Source organism: Bos grunniens, chromosome X (genome assembly GCF_055505025.1).
Source record: "Bos grunniens cultivar Pamir isolate PY7600 chromosome X, Bosgru_T2T1.0, whole genome shotgun sequence".
NCBI lineage: Eukaryota > Metazoa > Chordata > Mammalia > Artiodactyla > Bovidae > Bos > Bos grunniens.
Genome location: NC_141194.1, coordinates 131,939,246 through 131,957,214, shown reverse-complemented (window position 1 = coordinate 131,957,214; position 17,969 = coordinate 131,939,246). Strand labels below are relative to the sequence as shown.

The window sequence follows — 17,969 nt, the reverse complement described above, 5'->3', positions numbered from 1 at the left end:
CATAAATATTTGCTGAGTGAATGAGTGAATGAATCAGATGTGGTCTGCATACAGAGGATGACAGGTACATGGTCATACTACAAGGTAGACAGTGCTTAAGTCTTACTTTGGAGCTGAAGATAAAGGGTTATTGGGAGCTCAAAGAAGGGAGAAGTCATTCACCTATGGGAAGGGAGTGAGAGCAATCCAGGCGGGCTTAATGGAGGAAATAGCATTTGAGCCAGGACTTGAAGAATAGGTAGTATTTGGGTTTATGGATGTAGAAGGAAGCACATGGAGTTCAGTTAGGCTTACGTAGGGTGTGTGAAGTGTGGTGGAAGTGAGAAAGGTTAGAAATGAGGTCTTTGGCTAAAATATGAAGATCTCTGAATGCCAGGTTAAAGTTTTTGCCTTTTTTTTTTTTTTTTTTTTAGGTATGACATGAAATTGAGTGGATATGAAGGTTACAGAACTGGGTGTAAAAATTTGAGTCATAAATCAGTGATTTTCTCTAATTTAACTTTCAGGTCTTTACTCAATTGCTTCTTATTTTAAGTTGTTTATAGGCTTAATGATATGGTTCCTAACCTACCACAGATAAGAAGAAAACAGGAAAAAGAGGGAGGAGACGTTTAATCCGAAAACAGGTACACCCAGGGAGAGAAGGGCTGGTTGCTACAAGGCTGAAGATGGAAACCCTACAATTTAGACTTAGAACCTCTGTTATACTGTACAATCTGATAACTTTTTTTGCTTCCACATTTAAATATTCTTTTAATAGCTTCTTTCTGATTACAGAAGTAATGCATATTCAACATAAGACATTTGGAAAACAGAACACCACAGAAAAATTCCCTCTGTGTCTACCATCTGGAAACAGCCATTGCTAACAGTGTGGCATCAGTCCTTTCTTTGCATGTGTCCACAGATGTATATATATATTAACATATTTTAAACAAAACTACAGCATGCTGTACAGATATGAAGCAGACTACTTTCCTCACTTACTAAACATATCATGAATACTTCCCATATTGATGTAGGTTTCCATTGCTATATGGTATTCTCTTAGCCCTAATTTTGCCCATCTGGATTGTTTCTAATTATTTGTTATTAAATATCCATGTGACATTCATCTCAGCACTTTTCTTTCCTATTTTTCAGGGATAGATTTCTAGAAGTGAAATTGTTAGAGTAACATATGATTGCCTTCTGAAAGGTTTTACTGTTCACACTCACACCAGAAGAGAGGATGTGCCTGTTTCCTTATGCTCAGGATAGCATGAAGATTTTTTTTTTAATGAGACCTTCTTCTATTTAAGTAAGAGGTTCATATCTAAGTCCTCAACTCTTGTATTTCCTACATTGTATTTATAGACATACTGGGTGAAATATAGTTGCGTTTAGATTATTTAATTCTAAATATACGTTAAGATATTTTATATAATTATTATCACAACACACAGTAGTAGTGTAGCGTTAGTCATTCAGTCTTGTCTGACTCTTTGCAACCCCACAGACTGTAGCCCACCAGGCTCCTCTGCCTTGGGATTCTCCAGGCAAGAATACTGGAGTGGGTTGCCATTCCCTTCTCCAGAGGATCTCCCTGAGCCAGGGATCAAACCCAGATCTCCTGCTTTGCAGGCAGTTTCTTTTACCGTATGAGCTACAGGGAAGACACAACTCTAACCTTAAGGTGGTCAAACATCTCATTTTGCCTGGAAAGTCCAAGTCCAAGCCTTGTGTCTCATCAGAGGTAACAGTGGCAACACTGCCACCCTTCAAACTCTCTTTGTTTTGAGTGCTATATTTTATGGCCTCCATTAAAATTTTTTATTTTCATATAATTTATGTAATGGAAAGGTTACTCTCCATTTACAGTTATTGCAAAATAATGGCTATATTCTCCATGTTGTACAATACATCATTGAGCCTTTCTTATATCCAACAGTTTGTACCTCCCACTCCACCACCCCTATACTTCTTCTCCCCTCACTCCCTACTGGTAACCACTATTTTGTTCTCTGTAATTCCACTTCTTTTTGGTTATATTAACTAGTTTGTTGTATTTTCTAGATTCCACATATAAGTGATATCATATAATATTTGTCTTTGTCTGACATTTCATTTAGTGTAATACTGTCTATCTATGTTGCTGTGAATGGCAAATTTTCACTCCTTTTCATGGCTGAGTAGTATTTCATTGTGTGTATATGTATGTGTGTGTGTGTGTGTCTTTTAGTCATTCATGTGTTGATAGATGCTTAGGTTATCTCCATGTCTTGGCAATTGTAACTAAGGCTGCTACGAACACTGGGGGATACCATAAACTTTTTGTTTTGGCTGCAGAGCATGTGGGACCTTAGTTCCCTGACCAGGGATTAAACCTGTGCTCTTTGCAGTGGAAGCGTGGAGTCTTAACCACTGCACAGCCAAAGAAGTCTAGTAGCATAAATTTTTGTATTCATTTTCATTTTTGCTTAGCTTTTCCCTTTTAGGGGGAGTTTTAAAGGAACTTTCAGAACCAGGGGACTCAGGCAATCGCATCTGCTCTGAGGTTCCTGGTTGAGACCTTGGCATTATCTTGTCTGCTGAGCAGAGTGGTACCTTGAGGATGACTTTGCTTGACAATAGCAAATGCTGAAGCCCTAGGGACAGTGAGAAGTACAACATGATTGCCCTGTGCCAATATGCCAGGTGATCCCCGAGAACCATGAGCCAGCTGCCTGCATCTAACTAAAATTAGTTGAGTCTCAGCCCTGGGGTGAGCAAGGCACACCCTCTGCAGTGCTGCTTCCTGGCCGGGGAAGGAAGGTTCTTAGGGCTAAGAAGGGCAAGAGCCCACGGGACAGGCTGTTAAAGCTGACATATGTACTAGTCAGTCAGCAACAAACTGGATAGGTAAAAGATGGGAGCAGTACTTAGAAGGCATTTGTATTTCTTGGGATCGGTAGTATGTACATTCAGGGTAACATCTATTAGGAACCAATATGCATGTTGATGCCACATAAGCCGGTCCTGATATTTCACAGAGAAATGAAGAACCAGAGGGGCCACTCCATCCTACTCCAAGTGTCCACTTCTGGACCATAGCCTTTATGTGAGTGAGACATACCTGCTTCCCTGTGAACGTGAGCTGGGATGCTTCCATTCCAGCCCACTGTCGCTACACTGAGTTGCATGAGAATAGCCTGCTTTGGGAGTCGCACAGACTCAACAAGCTTCCTTTACTCCACTGCAGAGGACAGCCTGAGGCATGAGAACCAGCTGAAGCAGCTGCTGCTAGAGCTCTGACTGCCTTGCTGGACGCAGCAGAGTTATGCTCAGGTGACCATAGAAAGTCTGATTCTAGACTGGCCTTGGGGCTTGGTATCTGCAGTAGGTATGATTTTATTCTGTCCCTGTGCCTTTCTGAGTGAAGGAGGAGGGAATCATGGGCTAACTGGAGGCAGAAAGGAGTAAATACAGTCTCCGGAGCGTTCACATGGGAGAGGATGGCAGCGAAATATCTCTACCTGTGCCTCCCGCCACCTTTGTCCCTCAGGACTCTCATGTGCTATGAGCCCTGCACTGACACTGGCTTGCCAAGTTGAGAACAGTGTAGATTCACTTTCTGAACACTGGCCAGAGCACATGCTCATCAACCTGGGCCTCTACAGGCTGAGGGACTCTGTCATGGCCCTACTCGGTTCTATTAGTTGAGTGAGAAAGAAAAGCTTAGCCAGCAATGCAAGCATCATCTCTCCCATCCTCTCATGGGACCCAGAGACTGAGTGACTTGTCTAAGGGCTTGGGGCCAGGGACAGAACCAAGGAGTCCAATTTGCTTCAGTTAGCTGTCTCATAAACCAAATTGCCATTTCATGGTAGTATTTCTCACTAGCATATTTGGGCAGAGGTTGGTGAATCTGGCTGATTCCACTGATATACATCCTTCCTCATTAAGTGGCTAAACGCAGCCTCCAGCAGCACTACCTACCTATGCTAATGCAGGCTCATCATTCTAGAAATGCCGGGGCTAAGAGCTGCCCGTGGGACCACTAGATACAGATTACTCAGAAACTCAACTGTCTGAAGGGCTAAAAGTGCCTGCCCACCTCTGCAGCATTTCTAGAATATTCTTTTCTCATCAGTTTTCTCATAACTAACGTTTTTAGTTAATAGTTATTATGATGATTCAATATGGTGCCATCACAGCAAGGTCAGGACAGGTCCAGCATCCTCTAACAGTATGGGAATGGATATAAAACATCCTAGAAATGTTTTCATTTAAAATGATTTTTTAAATAACAATTGACATTGGAAGGATGTTTCATGTTTCAGTTATCCTGTAAACTCAAATACTTCAGTGTCTTCTGTTGCTGAATAAATAAAGCATGATTGTAATACTGGTGGTGCCAAGTGCTGCACACACGTGTGTCTGTATGTGTGTGTGTGAAAGACAGAGGCGGAGGGAGAGGGAGCAGGAGAGGGGAGGGTAAAGGAACTTATGTGAAAAATACTGAATTCAGTATTCCAGGTTTTTCTCTTGGTCTATATGGTTCTGGTCCACACAATAGAACATATTTTGTTATTGAAACCCAGCAGTCTTCATTCTTGGAACTCCTCTTCAAACTCAAGGATAGGTACCCTGTCATATTCATCCTTGCATTCCCTACTGGCTGGCGAAGCATCTCGGACAAAATGACTTGAGCAACATTTGAACTGAAATGTTGAATTTCATGTCTGGAGGCCCAGCCACATGGAGACACACTGTTGTACTGATGTGGGTATGAAACTTTTTTTAAAAAATGAGAATAAGATGATGTCTTATATTTTGTTCCTATTTTTTAACATGTTTAGAATTTGTTGTCTTTTTATGATTCCAACCACACATTGGACAGATGTCCTCAGGGCCTTCTCTCCAACAGCTCTCAGTTCCCTTTCCTGTGCTGCAGCTGACGGTTTGGAGACTAACATCTTGTGAATAGCATTTGGCTCGCTGTTTCCTAAATGCCTCACTTAGTGTTTGCTCACACTGAAGCTCATCTGTCACTTCTTCACCCAGAAATACAGGCTGGGGGACCCTTCTGCCAGCTTTGCATTGACTTGGAATTTCACCATTTCAAAAAAAAAATCAGTATTTCTACCATTTATAAAATTTACTGGTGCTATGTGATGGGCACTAATATATTTAAGGAAATTAATCCTGGTCCCACTTTGGGGGCTCTCAGTTTACATTTCATCAACCTCCTCTATGAGGAGCTTTTTTTTTTTAACTTAGAGACTGTGGAAAGAACTTAGGAAGCATGTGAATTTGGATGGAAAAAATATGTTTAGATTTCCACTGACCTCTAACTGAGACTTGGCATTTTCTTCCATTATAAATGCAGGCAAACAAAATGCAGAGGTGTTAGCAGTACCTGTGATTTTTCCACAAGTATGATATTATCATATCACAAGTTATTGCATATTTTTGGAAATATTTATGTTCATGTACTTCAAAAGTATAATGGTTATTAGAGCTGTCATTACTCATTGTTATTTAATATGTTACAGGAGCACATATGTTACTATGTCACACATGTGTTTTGATAGTGGTATTATTTCAATACCTTTTTATTCCATGTATTTAAAAGTATTTAATAGAAAAAAGTATTTCATGTATTTAAAAGTATTTAATAGAAAAACATCTATTTCTGATTTATTGACTATGCCAAAGCCTTTGACTGTGTGGATCACAATAAACTCTGGAAAATTCTGAAAGAGATGGGCATACCAGACCACCTGACCTGCCTCTTGAGAAACCTATATGCAGGTCAGGAAGCAACAGTTAGAACTGGACATGGAACAACAGACTGGTTCCAAATAGGAAAAGGAGTACATCAAGGCTGTATATTGTCACCCTGCTTATTTAACTTATATGCAGAGTACATCATGAGAAACGCTGGGCTGGAGGAAGCACAAGCTGGAATCAAGATTGCTGGGAGAAATATTAATAACCTCAGATATGCAGATGACACCACCCTTATGGCAGAAAGTGAAGAGGAACTAAAAAGCCTCTTGATGAAGGTGAAAGTGGAGAGTGAAAAAGTTGGCTTAAAGCTCAATATTCAGAAAACTAAGATCATGGCATCTGGTCCCATCACTTCATGGGAAATAGATGGGGAAACAGTGGAAACAGTATCAGACTTTATTTTTTTGGGGCTCCAAAATCACTGCAGATGGTGACTGCAGCCATGAAATTGCAAGACGCTTACTCCTTGGAAGGAAAGTTATGACCAACCTAGATAGCATATTCAAAAGCAGAGACATTACATTGCCAACAAAGGTCCATCTAGTCAAGGCTATGGTTTTTCCAGTAGTCATGTATGGGTGTGAGAGTTGGACTGTGAAGAAAGCTAAGCATTGAAGAATTGATGCTTTTGAACTGTGGTATTGGAGAAGACTCTTGAGAGTCCCTTGGACTGCAAGGAGATCCAACCAGTCCATTCTGAAGGTAATCAGTCCTGGGTGTTCTTTGGAAGGAATGATGCTAAAGCTGAAACTCCAGTACTTTGGCCACCTCATGTGAAGAGTTGACTCATTGGAAAAGACTGATGCTGGGAGGGGACTGGCAGCAGGAGGAGAAGGGGACATCAGAGGATGAGATGGCTGGATGGCATCACTGACTCGATGGACGTGAGTTTGAGTGAACTCTGGGAGTTTGTGATGGACAGGGAGGCCTGGCGTGCTGCAATTTAGGGGGTCGCAGAGTGGGACACGACTGAGCGACTGAACTGAACTGAACTGAAAAGTGCTATTTTGATAGAGGGTTCATAGGCTTCACCAGATTTCCCAAGGGATACATGGCACCAAAACTTAAGAACCTCTCCTTTACATTTTCTCAGCCATACTAGGCAGAGGCTGGAGCTGAAGGGAGTGGACATTGGGAGGGCTCAGGAGTCCTGCATTCTCAACCCAGCTCCACCATCCATGTAGCCGTGTGACCTAGGGCATGGCTCTTCTTCCAAGACTTGTTTTCCTTCATGGCAATAATGGGAAGGGAACCATTTGCCCCTGAGAGTGTTGTGAAGATCAGATAACACAGTGTCTACATACAGAAATTGCTTTGAAAACACTTTGAAGCACAATATTAGGTATTCGTTGGGGAATATTAATCAGTTAAGGTGGCAGAGGTCCAAAGGACTATTAATTTTATGGCAATCTAATATTCAAACAAGACATAGAGTGAACGCAGGTAGAGAGCAGTCTTTCTGATGCCCTACATCCCATTTTCCACCCAAATCTGAGATCATCTCCAGAAGGTCCTACAGCCTTGAGTGCTCATGTGTGCATGCGTGCCAAGTTGCTTCAGTCACATCTGACTCTTTGCGAGAATAAACGGAACCAGGCAGATTTGGGTTCAAATCCTGGACTTTGCCACTGACTAGCTATGTATCTTGGGCAAATAATTGAACCTTTCTGAGCCTGTTTTTTGCTGTTACCATACTTCACGCTTCCAGGCATTTGTGAAGCCTTCCTCGATGTCCTTTCTTGTACATAATTGTGTCCTTTAGCATCCCCACCAGAGTGTCCACTTTTGAAGGAAGAGATTGTATTTTGTTCCCATTTGAATTTCCAGGACCAAGGCTTGTACGTGTCACCTTCTCTATAAGGGCATGTGAATGTATGTACAATGTAGGGTTTATCACTACTTCTTACCAATTAGATTGATATGAAGGTTAAATAAGATATTGGGTCAATAGAAAGTTTTGAGTTTTTATTTAGACAGACCAAGATTCAAATCTCATCTCTGCCTTTTAGGAACTTTTCATCTCAGAGTCTTAGTTGAAACAGTGAAGCCCTATCTACATGTCACAGTTTTACCAAGGATGAAGGATTTAAGCTCAGTGTGTTAAAGCCTACCTTTCTAGCTCCCTGAGGGCAAGGGCCATGCAAAAGGGTATTTGCATACCGCAGTGTCTGGCAGAGTGCCCGGGACTGAGTCAATGTTCTGAACGTGTTTAAACAGCTGAGTTTCCTTTCTCAAGGCTCAGTAACGTGATGTAGCCCCACAGTTCTAGGTGTGAACCCAAACACATTTTCCTCAAATGAGAGCAAGGTCATGACTCGCAATTACTTTTGACTGAACCATAATCATAAAGTCATAAGTCTGTTGGGAACACAGTCTGGGCTAGGCACTGGCTGAGCATTCACGGACACTATCTTATTGAATCTTTACCACATCTCTCTAGGGAGGTACTGTTTCTCCTTAATTTTAAAAATGGAAGCTTCCATCGTGTCCATGTAACTGGCCTGAAGACACACAGTGACTACGCAGCCTAACAGATGCTCAGTAGGTGGTAGTAGTTGTGGTGAAAAGTGAATCTGGGTCTTTTTGATAGACTGTCCAAGACACCTAAGAATCCCCAGGGCTCACCCAGTCCTACCAGGTGAGTCAAAAGGTCTTGCACATCTATGCTGTCTTTTCAAGTAACACAGTTTATTCTGCATTATATGAAAAGCATACATTTGGGGGAACAATTAAATATGAAACACTGTATAACTTGAATATAGATACGTGTCCAGTTTTCTCTGAAAACTAACTTTTCCATTTGCACGAGAGACATTTAAAAAGCCACTTGGTAATATTAAAAAAAACAGAACTGGCAATGTCACAGGACTAGGAAGAGAGATGAAACAGCCATTTGCAAAATAAAAGAATGCTTCTATTCATTTTTATCTGGAAAAATCTAACTCCTGTATCTCCTCAAAATAACAAAACAGTAAAATTTCAAAATTCAGGAGGAACAACAGAACAATAAATAGCACTGGGCAGTTGTAAGGAAAAAAGTAGCTTCTTTAATAGATTTCTATGATGAATGAAAAAGATTGTGAGACATGGTATGTGCTGCAATTTGATTACATACTATAATACAAACATACTCTATTTTTACACGTATTAACAACTCTGGACTGCTGCATTGCTGCTGCTGCTAAGTCACTTCAGTCGTGTCTGACTCTGTGCGACCCCATAGACGGCAGCCCACCAGGCTCCACCGTCCCTGGCATTCTCCAGGCAAGAACATTGGAGTGGGTTGCCATTTCCTTCTCCAATGCAGGAAAGTGAAAAGTGAAAGTGAAGGCGCTCAGTCGTTTCCGACCCTCAGCGACCCCATGGACTGCAGCCTTCCAGGCTCCTCCGTCCATGGGATTTTCCAGGCAAGCGTACTGGAGTGGGGTGCGATTGCCTTCTCCGGCACTGCTGCATTAGGATTCTCCAAAAAATGGAACCAATCAGATGTATATATACATATATATGTAAGTGTATACACATACGTTGGAGAAGGAAATGGCAACCCACTCCAGTGTTATTGCCTGGAGAATCCCAGGGACAGCAGAGCCTGGTGGGCTGCCATCTCTGGGGGTCGCACAGAGTCGGACATGATTGAAGTGACTTAGCAGCAGCAGCAGTGACAATATACGGAGAAGGCAATGGCACCCCACTGCAGTACTCTTGCCTGTAAAATTACATGGATAGAGGAGCCTGGTGGGCTGCAATCCATGGAGTCGCTAAGAGTCAGACACGACTTCACTTTCACTTTTCACTTTCACGCATTGGAGAAGGAAATGGCAACCCACTCCATTGTTCTTGCTTGGAGAATCCCAGGGATGGGGGAGCCTGGTGGGCTGCTGTCTATGGGGTCGCACAGAGTCGGACACAACTGAAGCGACTTAGCAGCAGCAGCAGCAGCATACACATATGTATATATGTGTGTGTGTATATATATTTATATATATGTATATATATTAAATAGGAATTGGCTGATGCGATTGTGGGTGTTGGCAAGTTTGATATTTTGTAGGACTGGCTGACGGTCTAGAAATTCTGGCTGCTGTTAATGCTGCAGTTTTGAGTCCAAAGAAATCTGGAGACACAATTCTTTTCTCCTTGGAGGTTTTCAGTCTTTCACAACTCATTGGATGAGGCTCACCCACATTATGGAGGGTAAGATATGTTACTCAAAGTCTACTGGTTTAAATGTTAATCACATCTCAGAAATACCTTAACAGCAACATTTAGACTGGTGTTGGACCGAGCAACTGGGCACTACAGTATAGCAAACTTGAGACACAAAATTCACCATTGCAAGTAGTATATTCAAGCAGGTTGGGAGCAGTACACCTGGACTAAACTGGCAGGAATAATAGGAAAAGAGCATTTACACTACAAGTGGATCAAGGGAAAGAGAACAAGCGGCCCGGGTGTTGCTTTAAATGCATTTTATTTAACTTATTTAAGTAAGAAATAATTGATAAGTGGCAAATTTCCCCTGATTTCATAGATGTTATTAAAACAAGGCATTCCAGGACCCCTGAGACTGATGAATCAAAGCTTTCTGTAGTGTTGATGACAGAGATGCTTCAGTGAGGAAGCTAGTGTAAAAATAACCTTCGCTTCCTGCTGGTGCCACAGCTGGGTACTTAGGGGGAAGCCAGCTTTCAGCATGAATGGGCTGCTGTGGAATCCTATTTCTAGCTGTCAAAGCAGAAGGTTTAGCATCTTCTTCCAATATTCTGGTAACTCAAAGGAGGAAATCGAGATGATTTACTAAAGGATTACTTAGCAAAAAATTCAGAACAGGACACCAAACTGAGGTATAAAAAGGAATATTTATCTTTTAAAAATACAACTTTGAACACTACTGACATCTGATTTACAAAGTATTTTCCTGAAATACTCTTCATTGGCTTTGCTTACTTAGTACATTCTCTTCTTTTCAATCAAGACTCAAGGGAGGGCATGCTGATGTTATTATAAGCACCACCACCACCACAGAAGAAAAGACCACCTCTGCCTCAGGATGTAAGCCCCCAGTCCTCATCTTTTCCCTTTCTTTCCCATCAAGCAGGACTTCTGACTGGTCCACGCACAACTGGACTTGTCCTCAGCACTCAGCACTCCAGGTGGAGCTGACCTATTTGCACAAAGCTTCACACACCCTAGCTCATTATTTATTCGTTCTCAAGAATTCTCTATTAATACTCCTATCAACCGTTTGCAAACACTCAGCATGAAGTAAACATAGTATTTACAGCAGTACATGGTTTGCAATTCAACACACTGACAGCAAAAGAAAAGGGACCACCAGACTTTGTCAGAAGGCCGGAGGAGAAAGCATATTAAACTCCTTCTGCCAATGTGTGTGCGTGTGTGTGTGTGTGTGAAAGTGAGCACACAGGTGTATTTTAATACATAGAAAACATGCCCTCCTTTAAAAGCAAACTATTTACAAGGTGATTCTGAATACCACATACACATGCCAGTTATACTGGACACTTGCTTTCCATGAATACATTGTTTTAAATTTTGAAATAAACCTGTTATCTGATACATTAGAGAAAATAACTCTGAAACATTTGTCAACTTTTGGTTCACAGTAATTTTGCAAAAAGCCACAAACCATGCTTTGTCTTTTAAAAGGTGAACCTGGTCAAGCACCTTCTAGAAGACACTGATGCGTTATTCACTCACTGGCCTACTGGGGATTGGAAAGACAATGTCAGTTATGAAGTCGTAGTGCTCCTGTCATTCCTCTCACCAGTAGCAACATTAATGGAAAGAGAAGTTCTGAAACACAAATCACGTACAAATCATCAAAACATTTCAGTTAACAGTGTTTAAAAAATACCAAAGTCTACAACAGTAGTACAGACACTGAAAACACCCTAAATACGCATTAGCCTCAGGCCTTTTTAATACTAATAATAAAAAAAGACAACCAGTTGACAGAAAGAGAGGAAGTTACAGCACTTGAGGTTTAAGTCGACTTCTTTATAGGGCCTGTAGCTCGAAGTGCTGTTCCAGGATCCTTATTTTAACTCAAAAGATATTCCAGGAATGAACTGACAAATTTAAAGCAATTTCCACTTGAAAAGCATTGAAAATACAAATCACTTTCTAAAAGCTTGTCCAACACACATGTATTTTCAGGATCCCAGGTTGTAAAGCAAAGGGATTCAGGTCAGTTTCAAGCCCTCAAAGCCACAGAATTTCCATCTCTTCTCCAGACTGGCTCCCACTCCAGTCATTTCCTGCTTGAAGGTGTGCTGGAGTCGGCTCATGAGACATTCCACATCACTGGTACAGATCTGTGGGAGAGAGAGGACATCTCCATTCAAAACCAGCCCCACCTTCCTAACCTGGCTTTCCCCCTAGTACGGCTTTAGAAAGCTGATGTGCACATGTGTGTGCTGGGCGTGGGGTTGACCTTCCCCTCCCTGTGCATGTGTGGTTGGTTGAACGGATTCCAGATGGAAGCCTTCTTCTGCTATGATCACCTGAGTCCGCTGAGCTTTCTTTTTGTTTCTGTATTTCATAACTGCTTTATTTAGGTATAATTTATATACAGTGAATTCACCTACTTTATATGTACACATTGATGAATCTTAGTAAAGTTATACAATTATGCAACTGTCACCACAATTCAGTTTTAGAACATTCCACCAAAGTCCCTCTGTGTCCCTTTGTGTCCCTTTGTGTCCTTACTGCCCGACCCAGACTCAGGTTTTTTCACTGTGGTTTTACATTCTGGGGGGAAATTTCATACATGTGCAATCGTACAATCTATAGTCTTTTGTGACTAGTTTCTTTCACTTAGAAGGATGTTTTTGAGATTGATCGCCACCGAGCTTTCTCTGGGAAAGAGCTGGTGTCAGTCGTGTGGAGAGCCTTGAGTCTGCAGCCAGCTGAATGATGGCTTATCAGTGCTGGTGATGTTATGTTCAGGTCCACTGAAGCTGCAAACCCTTTAGGGAGGGGAGGGAGGCAGAAATGACTGCCACCAAAGCAGAAGTCTTCACACATGTCTTAGTTTTCAAAGAAAAAGTGACAGGAATAAATAGCTCTGTGTTCCCACTTCTCTCTCTCTCACACACACACACACACATACCAATACAAAAACAAATCTGTGGACCCTTAGGGCTTGCTTCACGTGGTCATCTTTATGTTAGTAGCAACTTTCCTAACTGTGAACTTGGGCACTAGGACCTGACTGAAGAGCACGAGGGGATCCATAAAGAAACCCCAAGTTGCTGCCACCCTGAACATTTCTAAAGTTGGTAGGAGGGACCCCCAGATTCCATTGGTACCATTGGAGACTCGCTTTGGGAGGCCCTGGCACTACCCTGGCAGGAAGCTGCTCAGGAGGAACTGGCACTAGACTGGGAGTCAGGTCATGCTTTGTCCCCAGTGCTAGTGGTGGGCTGTATCCAGTCAAGTGAAAGAAGCACACTGCAGAGTATCATGTAGAGTTGAATCCTCTCTGCAAAAAACATAAATCTATACTGTTTATAGAAATATACATACAATATAGGTACAGCTGCTGCTGCTAAGTCACTTCAGTCGTGTCTGACTCTGTGTGACCCCATAGACGATAGCCCACCAGGCTCCCCCGTCCCCGGGACTCTCCAGGCAAGAACACTGGAGTGGGTTGCCATTTCCTTCTCCAATGCATGAAAGTGAAAAGTCAAAGTGAAGTTGCTCAGTCGTGTCCAACTCTTAGCGACCTCATGGACTGCAGCCTACCAGGCTCCTCTGTCCATGGGATTCTCCAGGCAAGAGTACTGGAGTGGGGTGCCATAGGTACAGCAGATGTATACAAAAGAGTTTGAATAAGATATGCCAAACCACCAATGATGGTTATCCTTGAGAGGTGGCATTGCGGGGAACTGTCCATTTGCCTTTACTCTAGTTCTATATTGCTTACCTTTAAAAGATAATATGTTTGCATTATTTTTGCAATTAAAAAAAGATTGTTTTTATTGACACAGAGTTCAATTTCAAATCACTTCAACAGATCCCTTGTTCCTGGTGCTCACATTCCATCCCTCCTTTCACTGTCAAATGGGCGAGCCACTTAATTGCAGAATAGCATCTCTTCCCAGAGATAAATGACCGGGGAGTACTAGCTAGAACTAAAACAAATGCCACGAGGAGGACGAATCACCCACGATTTCCATATGGGCCAGTGCCTCTGTTAAGAGGACATATTCTTAAATGGCTTAACACTTTGGACAGCTGACTATCAGGAATCTGTATTCCAATGGCACTTGTCAAAAGGCCCAGAACCTGTCAAATAGTGAGTACAATCCATGAGCAGCTTTAACTTAATTCTGCTTCTGAAAAAAAATCTATCAGGACTTTATTTATTCTGAGGAGTCACACGCCCCCTCATTCCTATATGAGGCATGGATCCTTGATTTTCTAGGTAACTGGCACTTACCCTTGCTCCCGAGGCTTTGTGAGTTCCCTACAGGTGGCATCCAGGGAAGAAACTGGTCCATGAGATCAGCTGTGAGCAAACATTCAGTCTGTATTACAGACTCATTGTTCCAACTTCTTGTGTCCCTGCCTGGATTGTGTCATTTTAGATAACAGCAGTGGTGATATCAACAGTCCGGGAGGTGGTTGGAGTAAGACTTCCAATTGAAAATTTACATTTGCTAATGTCTAAAGGCCCAGGGCAGAAGTTTGATTGGTGAGAAATAATGCTTAATTAGCATCTGATATGTAAATTAAGAGAAAGAAAGAAAATTCTTCTAAGATGTATCTTGGAAGTAGGGTGGCCAATTCATTCAGATTGGCCCAGGACTTCCCCGGTATCAGCACTGGGAGTCCCAAGTCCCAGGAAACCCCTCAGCCCCAGGCAAACAGCAACAGATGGCTGCCCTACTTGCAAGAGAGAAACTTGATGCTGAATCACAGTGAGAGAATAGGTAAAGGAATTTTCCTTACAGTGATTACTAGTGACTTTTTTGTGCTTGAGAAGAGTGAGGCCACCTGTTCACAAAGAACCCTCCATCGCATTGCATGCCCATCTCAGGACCCCACATACCTTATTATCAAGACGGTGCAAGTAGGAGCAGATATATTCAATGCTTGCTCCAAATGGGTGGACATGAAGGAATGTGGAGATAATTCCTATAAACACAATAGCATGGAGGTTACACTTGAGCATTGTATTTGCTGAGATGCCATATGATAGTGTCTAGCAAGAGTCAGCTCATATGTACACCATATTACATATCAGGTACTCTTCTAAGTTTATATATATATATACACACACAGACATACACTCATTACACACACACACACACACACACACACACTCATTTAATCTTCACAACAACCCTGTGAGGTAGGTGTTACCATTCCCCTTTCACAGATGAGGAGACATTGAGGCACAGAATGTTTAACGCCCTAAGTCACACAGCTGGTAAGTGGCAGGTATTTGAACCCAAACAGTTGCTCTCAACCACTCTGTGGACTGCCTCTCACTACCCTATACCACCTGGAGAAAAACTGGCATTTGAGGAGTCACTCCCATCATTCCTGATGGCTAAACGCCATTTGAGTTCTACATTTTACAATGAATTTAAAATTTTACAATGAATTTCGATTGTGCTGGGTTTTTTGCAGTTCTTCTGCACTGTCTTACATTGGGTTTTAGCCTCTTATGCATTTAATCATGTCTTGCTGTTATGGCAAAAGTACAAATCATGTACTTTGCCTGATTAAACTTGTGCTTCTCACAAGAGAATCTGTTGATTGTATTTGGGTTTTATTCTGTGAGTAGCTCTGTAAAGAAAAGACAAACATTTCATTCACTCAGGTGATGACTAGCATTCTGTTTGTCCTCAGAGCTCTGAATCTCTTCCAGTATCAGAATTCTTATAGCAATTTACAGCCTCCAGGAATGTGCATGACTGCTACTCAGCATAACTCTGGGGTGATTGGCAGCTACATAGATTGTCTTGATTATTTTGGCCATCAGGTTAATTGTGCTAATACTACTTTCTCTGGCAACAGGTAGAATATAAATTGTTCAAAAGTCTACTATTTTTTTCTTTAAAAAAAAAATTCATCTCCTTTCATAAAATCTTAGGTATATCACATGGATTCAGAATTAAGCTTACTGAAAACTGGCAAGAAATAAAAGCTAACTTTGGGTTGGTTTATAAAACTACAACTTGTCTATCCCTTTAAGCAATTGACAAAGCATATTACAAGTTTAAATGGTAGGTTGAAGTGCAAATAAGTTCTTTGCAAAAATCCTCCAAATATTAGATGGCAAGTGGGTGGGTTGGAGGATCCAGGAAGAATTGATGGTAGGATTCGAAACTCTACTCAAAATGGGTAGTATTGCTTATATCACTACTTTCCTCTTAAATGACTTGGTAAATTGAATTTCCAAACACTGACTCAAGCTGAGAAACTTAAATTCTGAAGAATACAGTCCATGCTCAAAGGAATTCTAGATGCTATGACCAAGAAAGGCTGTCAAACGCCAAGAAATAACTCCAGAGGTTTCAAAACATGAAGTAGTTTTTGTGGGTTCACACCCAAATAACCAATTTTTAAAAAGTAGATCTTCCTTTCGGTCAGCTCAAGACTTCTTTATTTAAAAATACAAAGCAAAACATGAAACACTTATCTTAAGAATCTTTGTTTCTAGAACTATCCATTTTCAGAGGCTTCCTCCTACCCATGGCTCTCCTCTGACAGGTCTCCCTGTTGCCATGCCAATTTGTTAAAGAACTTTGAGTTGGAAAACGGAAATAAGTTGTCACTCTTCTTGAAGACTCACTGGCAGATCCCCTGTGCATCTTTATTATCATATCAAAGTGTTAGATCTGAATATAATATCCATTACCGAAGGAGGCAGATATATCTTCAAAATATGCAGAAGCTAATTAGTGTGGAGAACTTTCGAGATTGGGGTGGGACTACTGTGTGGCTCAGATTCCTAGAAGGCAGCTGGGATTATCTGCTGAGGTCCAATATCAGCCCTTTTAAAATGACTGAATATTTTCAGACCTCCATCTGCCACTGTTTTCCAAACAGAATGTAAAGTCAACAAGCATTTGTGAATAGTGCCATTAAGTGCAAAATGGTTCTCATTCATTGAGGGCTTGCTATGGGCTGGACACTGTGTTAAGTGATTTAGATGAATTGTTGTATTTGATACCTACAGCTGCTTTGAGATAGCTAATATTATTCCCATTTTGAAGATGGAGGAACTGAAGCTCAATGATGGAAATGGAGGGATCAAGACAGGAAGCCAGTTCTGTCTGATTCCTTAACCACTTATGCTATCTTGCCTCTATCAATCAATTTCTATGTAGTGAGAGCAATTCTAGCATTTATCTCATCAGAGCCTATCAGTGTTCAAACACCCCACAGACAGCCTCCTGGGTTGCCTGCCAGGAACCTGGGAAGATTTAAGAGGCTCGTCTGGGGAAGCTCTCTGACAAACAATGTTTGCACTGTCCCTTGAGAGGGAGTGAGAGGGCTCACCTAACTTTTAAAAATCTACCATGTGTTTCTCTAGCAGACCCCCTCTTAGCATAGTGTTTATACTGACACACTTGATGTGGCAGTGGCCACCAGGAGCTTGAAGAGGGCTGGGAGATGCTGTTACCATTTTGACTGAAATCTGTACTTGTCCTTATCCTGTCATCTTCAGGACTCTGGGTTCTTGCACTGGCATGCCTCATGAACGCTTGGCATGTGCTCACTCATCCTAGGTTACTTCTTTCCCCCACTCGACTGCACTTTATATGTTGAATGTGTTCACTTCCTTACCCACTAGCAGGGCTTCGCGTTCAGATTTGACAGGACAGCTGTTCAGAGTCTTCTCCAGAGGGTAATCACTATCCTGGCTCGATGCACACAGTCTAGAGGCACAGCTTTCCTGTGGGAATAATATGTCTCCTAGGTCAGTGCACCTTATATGGTAACAGTGCATGCGTGTGTGCTAAGTCGCTTCAGTTGTGTCCAACTCTTTGCAACCCTATGGACTGTAGCCTGCCAGGCTCCTCTGTCCATGGGATTCTCCAGGCAAGAATACTGGAGTGGGTTGCCATCTCCTCCTCCAGGGGATCTTCCCAACCCAGGGATCGAACCCATGTCTCTTGCATCTCCTGCATTGGCAGGCAGATTCTTTACCACTGAGCCACCTGGGAAGC

General features: G+C 41.9%; 1 protein-coding gene across 20 annotated transcripts in view; it reads right to left on the bottom strand.

Moving 5' to 3' along the window:
* Positions 1-10,208: 10,208 nt before the first annotated feature.
* ENOX2 (ecto-NOX disulfide-thiol exchanger 2) overlaps positions 10,209-17,969 on the bottom strand; it is a 289,817-nt gene continuing 282,056 nt past the window's right edge. For 11 of the 20 annotated variants that reach the window (XM_086389288.1, XM_086389286.1, XM_086389289.1 and 8 more), the window contains 3 exons: positions 17,587-17,695; positions 14,837-14,922; positions 10,209-12,092 (listed from right to left, as the gene is read on the bottom strand). In XM_086389288.1, the coding sequence (XP_086245414.1) occupies positions 11,961-12,092; positions 14,837-14,922; positions 17,587-17,695 (327 nt within the window). In that variant the 3' untranslated portion in view covers positions 10,209-11,960. Of the gene's footprint in view, positions 12,093-14,224; positions 14,294-14,836; positions 14,923-17,586; positions 17,696-17,969 lie in introns of all 20 variants that reach the window. The other 9 variants (XM_086389299.1, XM_086389297.1, XM_086389300.1 and 6 more) reach the window with 2 other exon arrangements.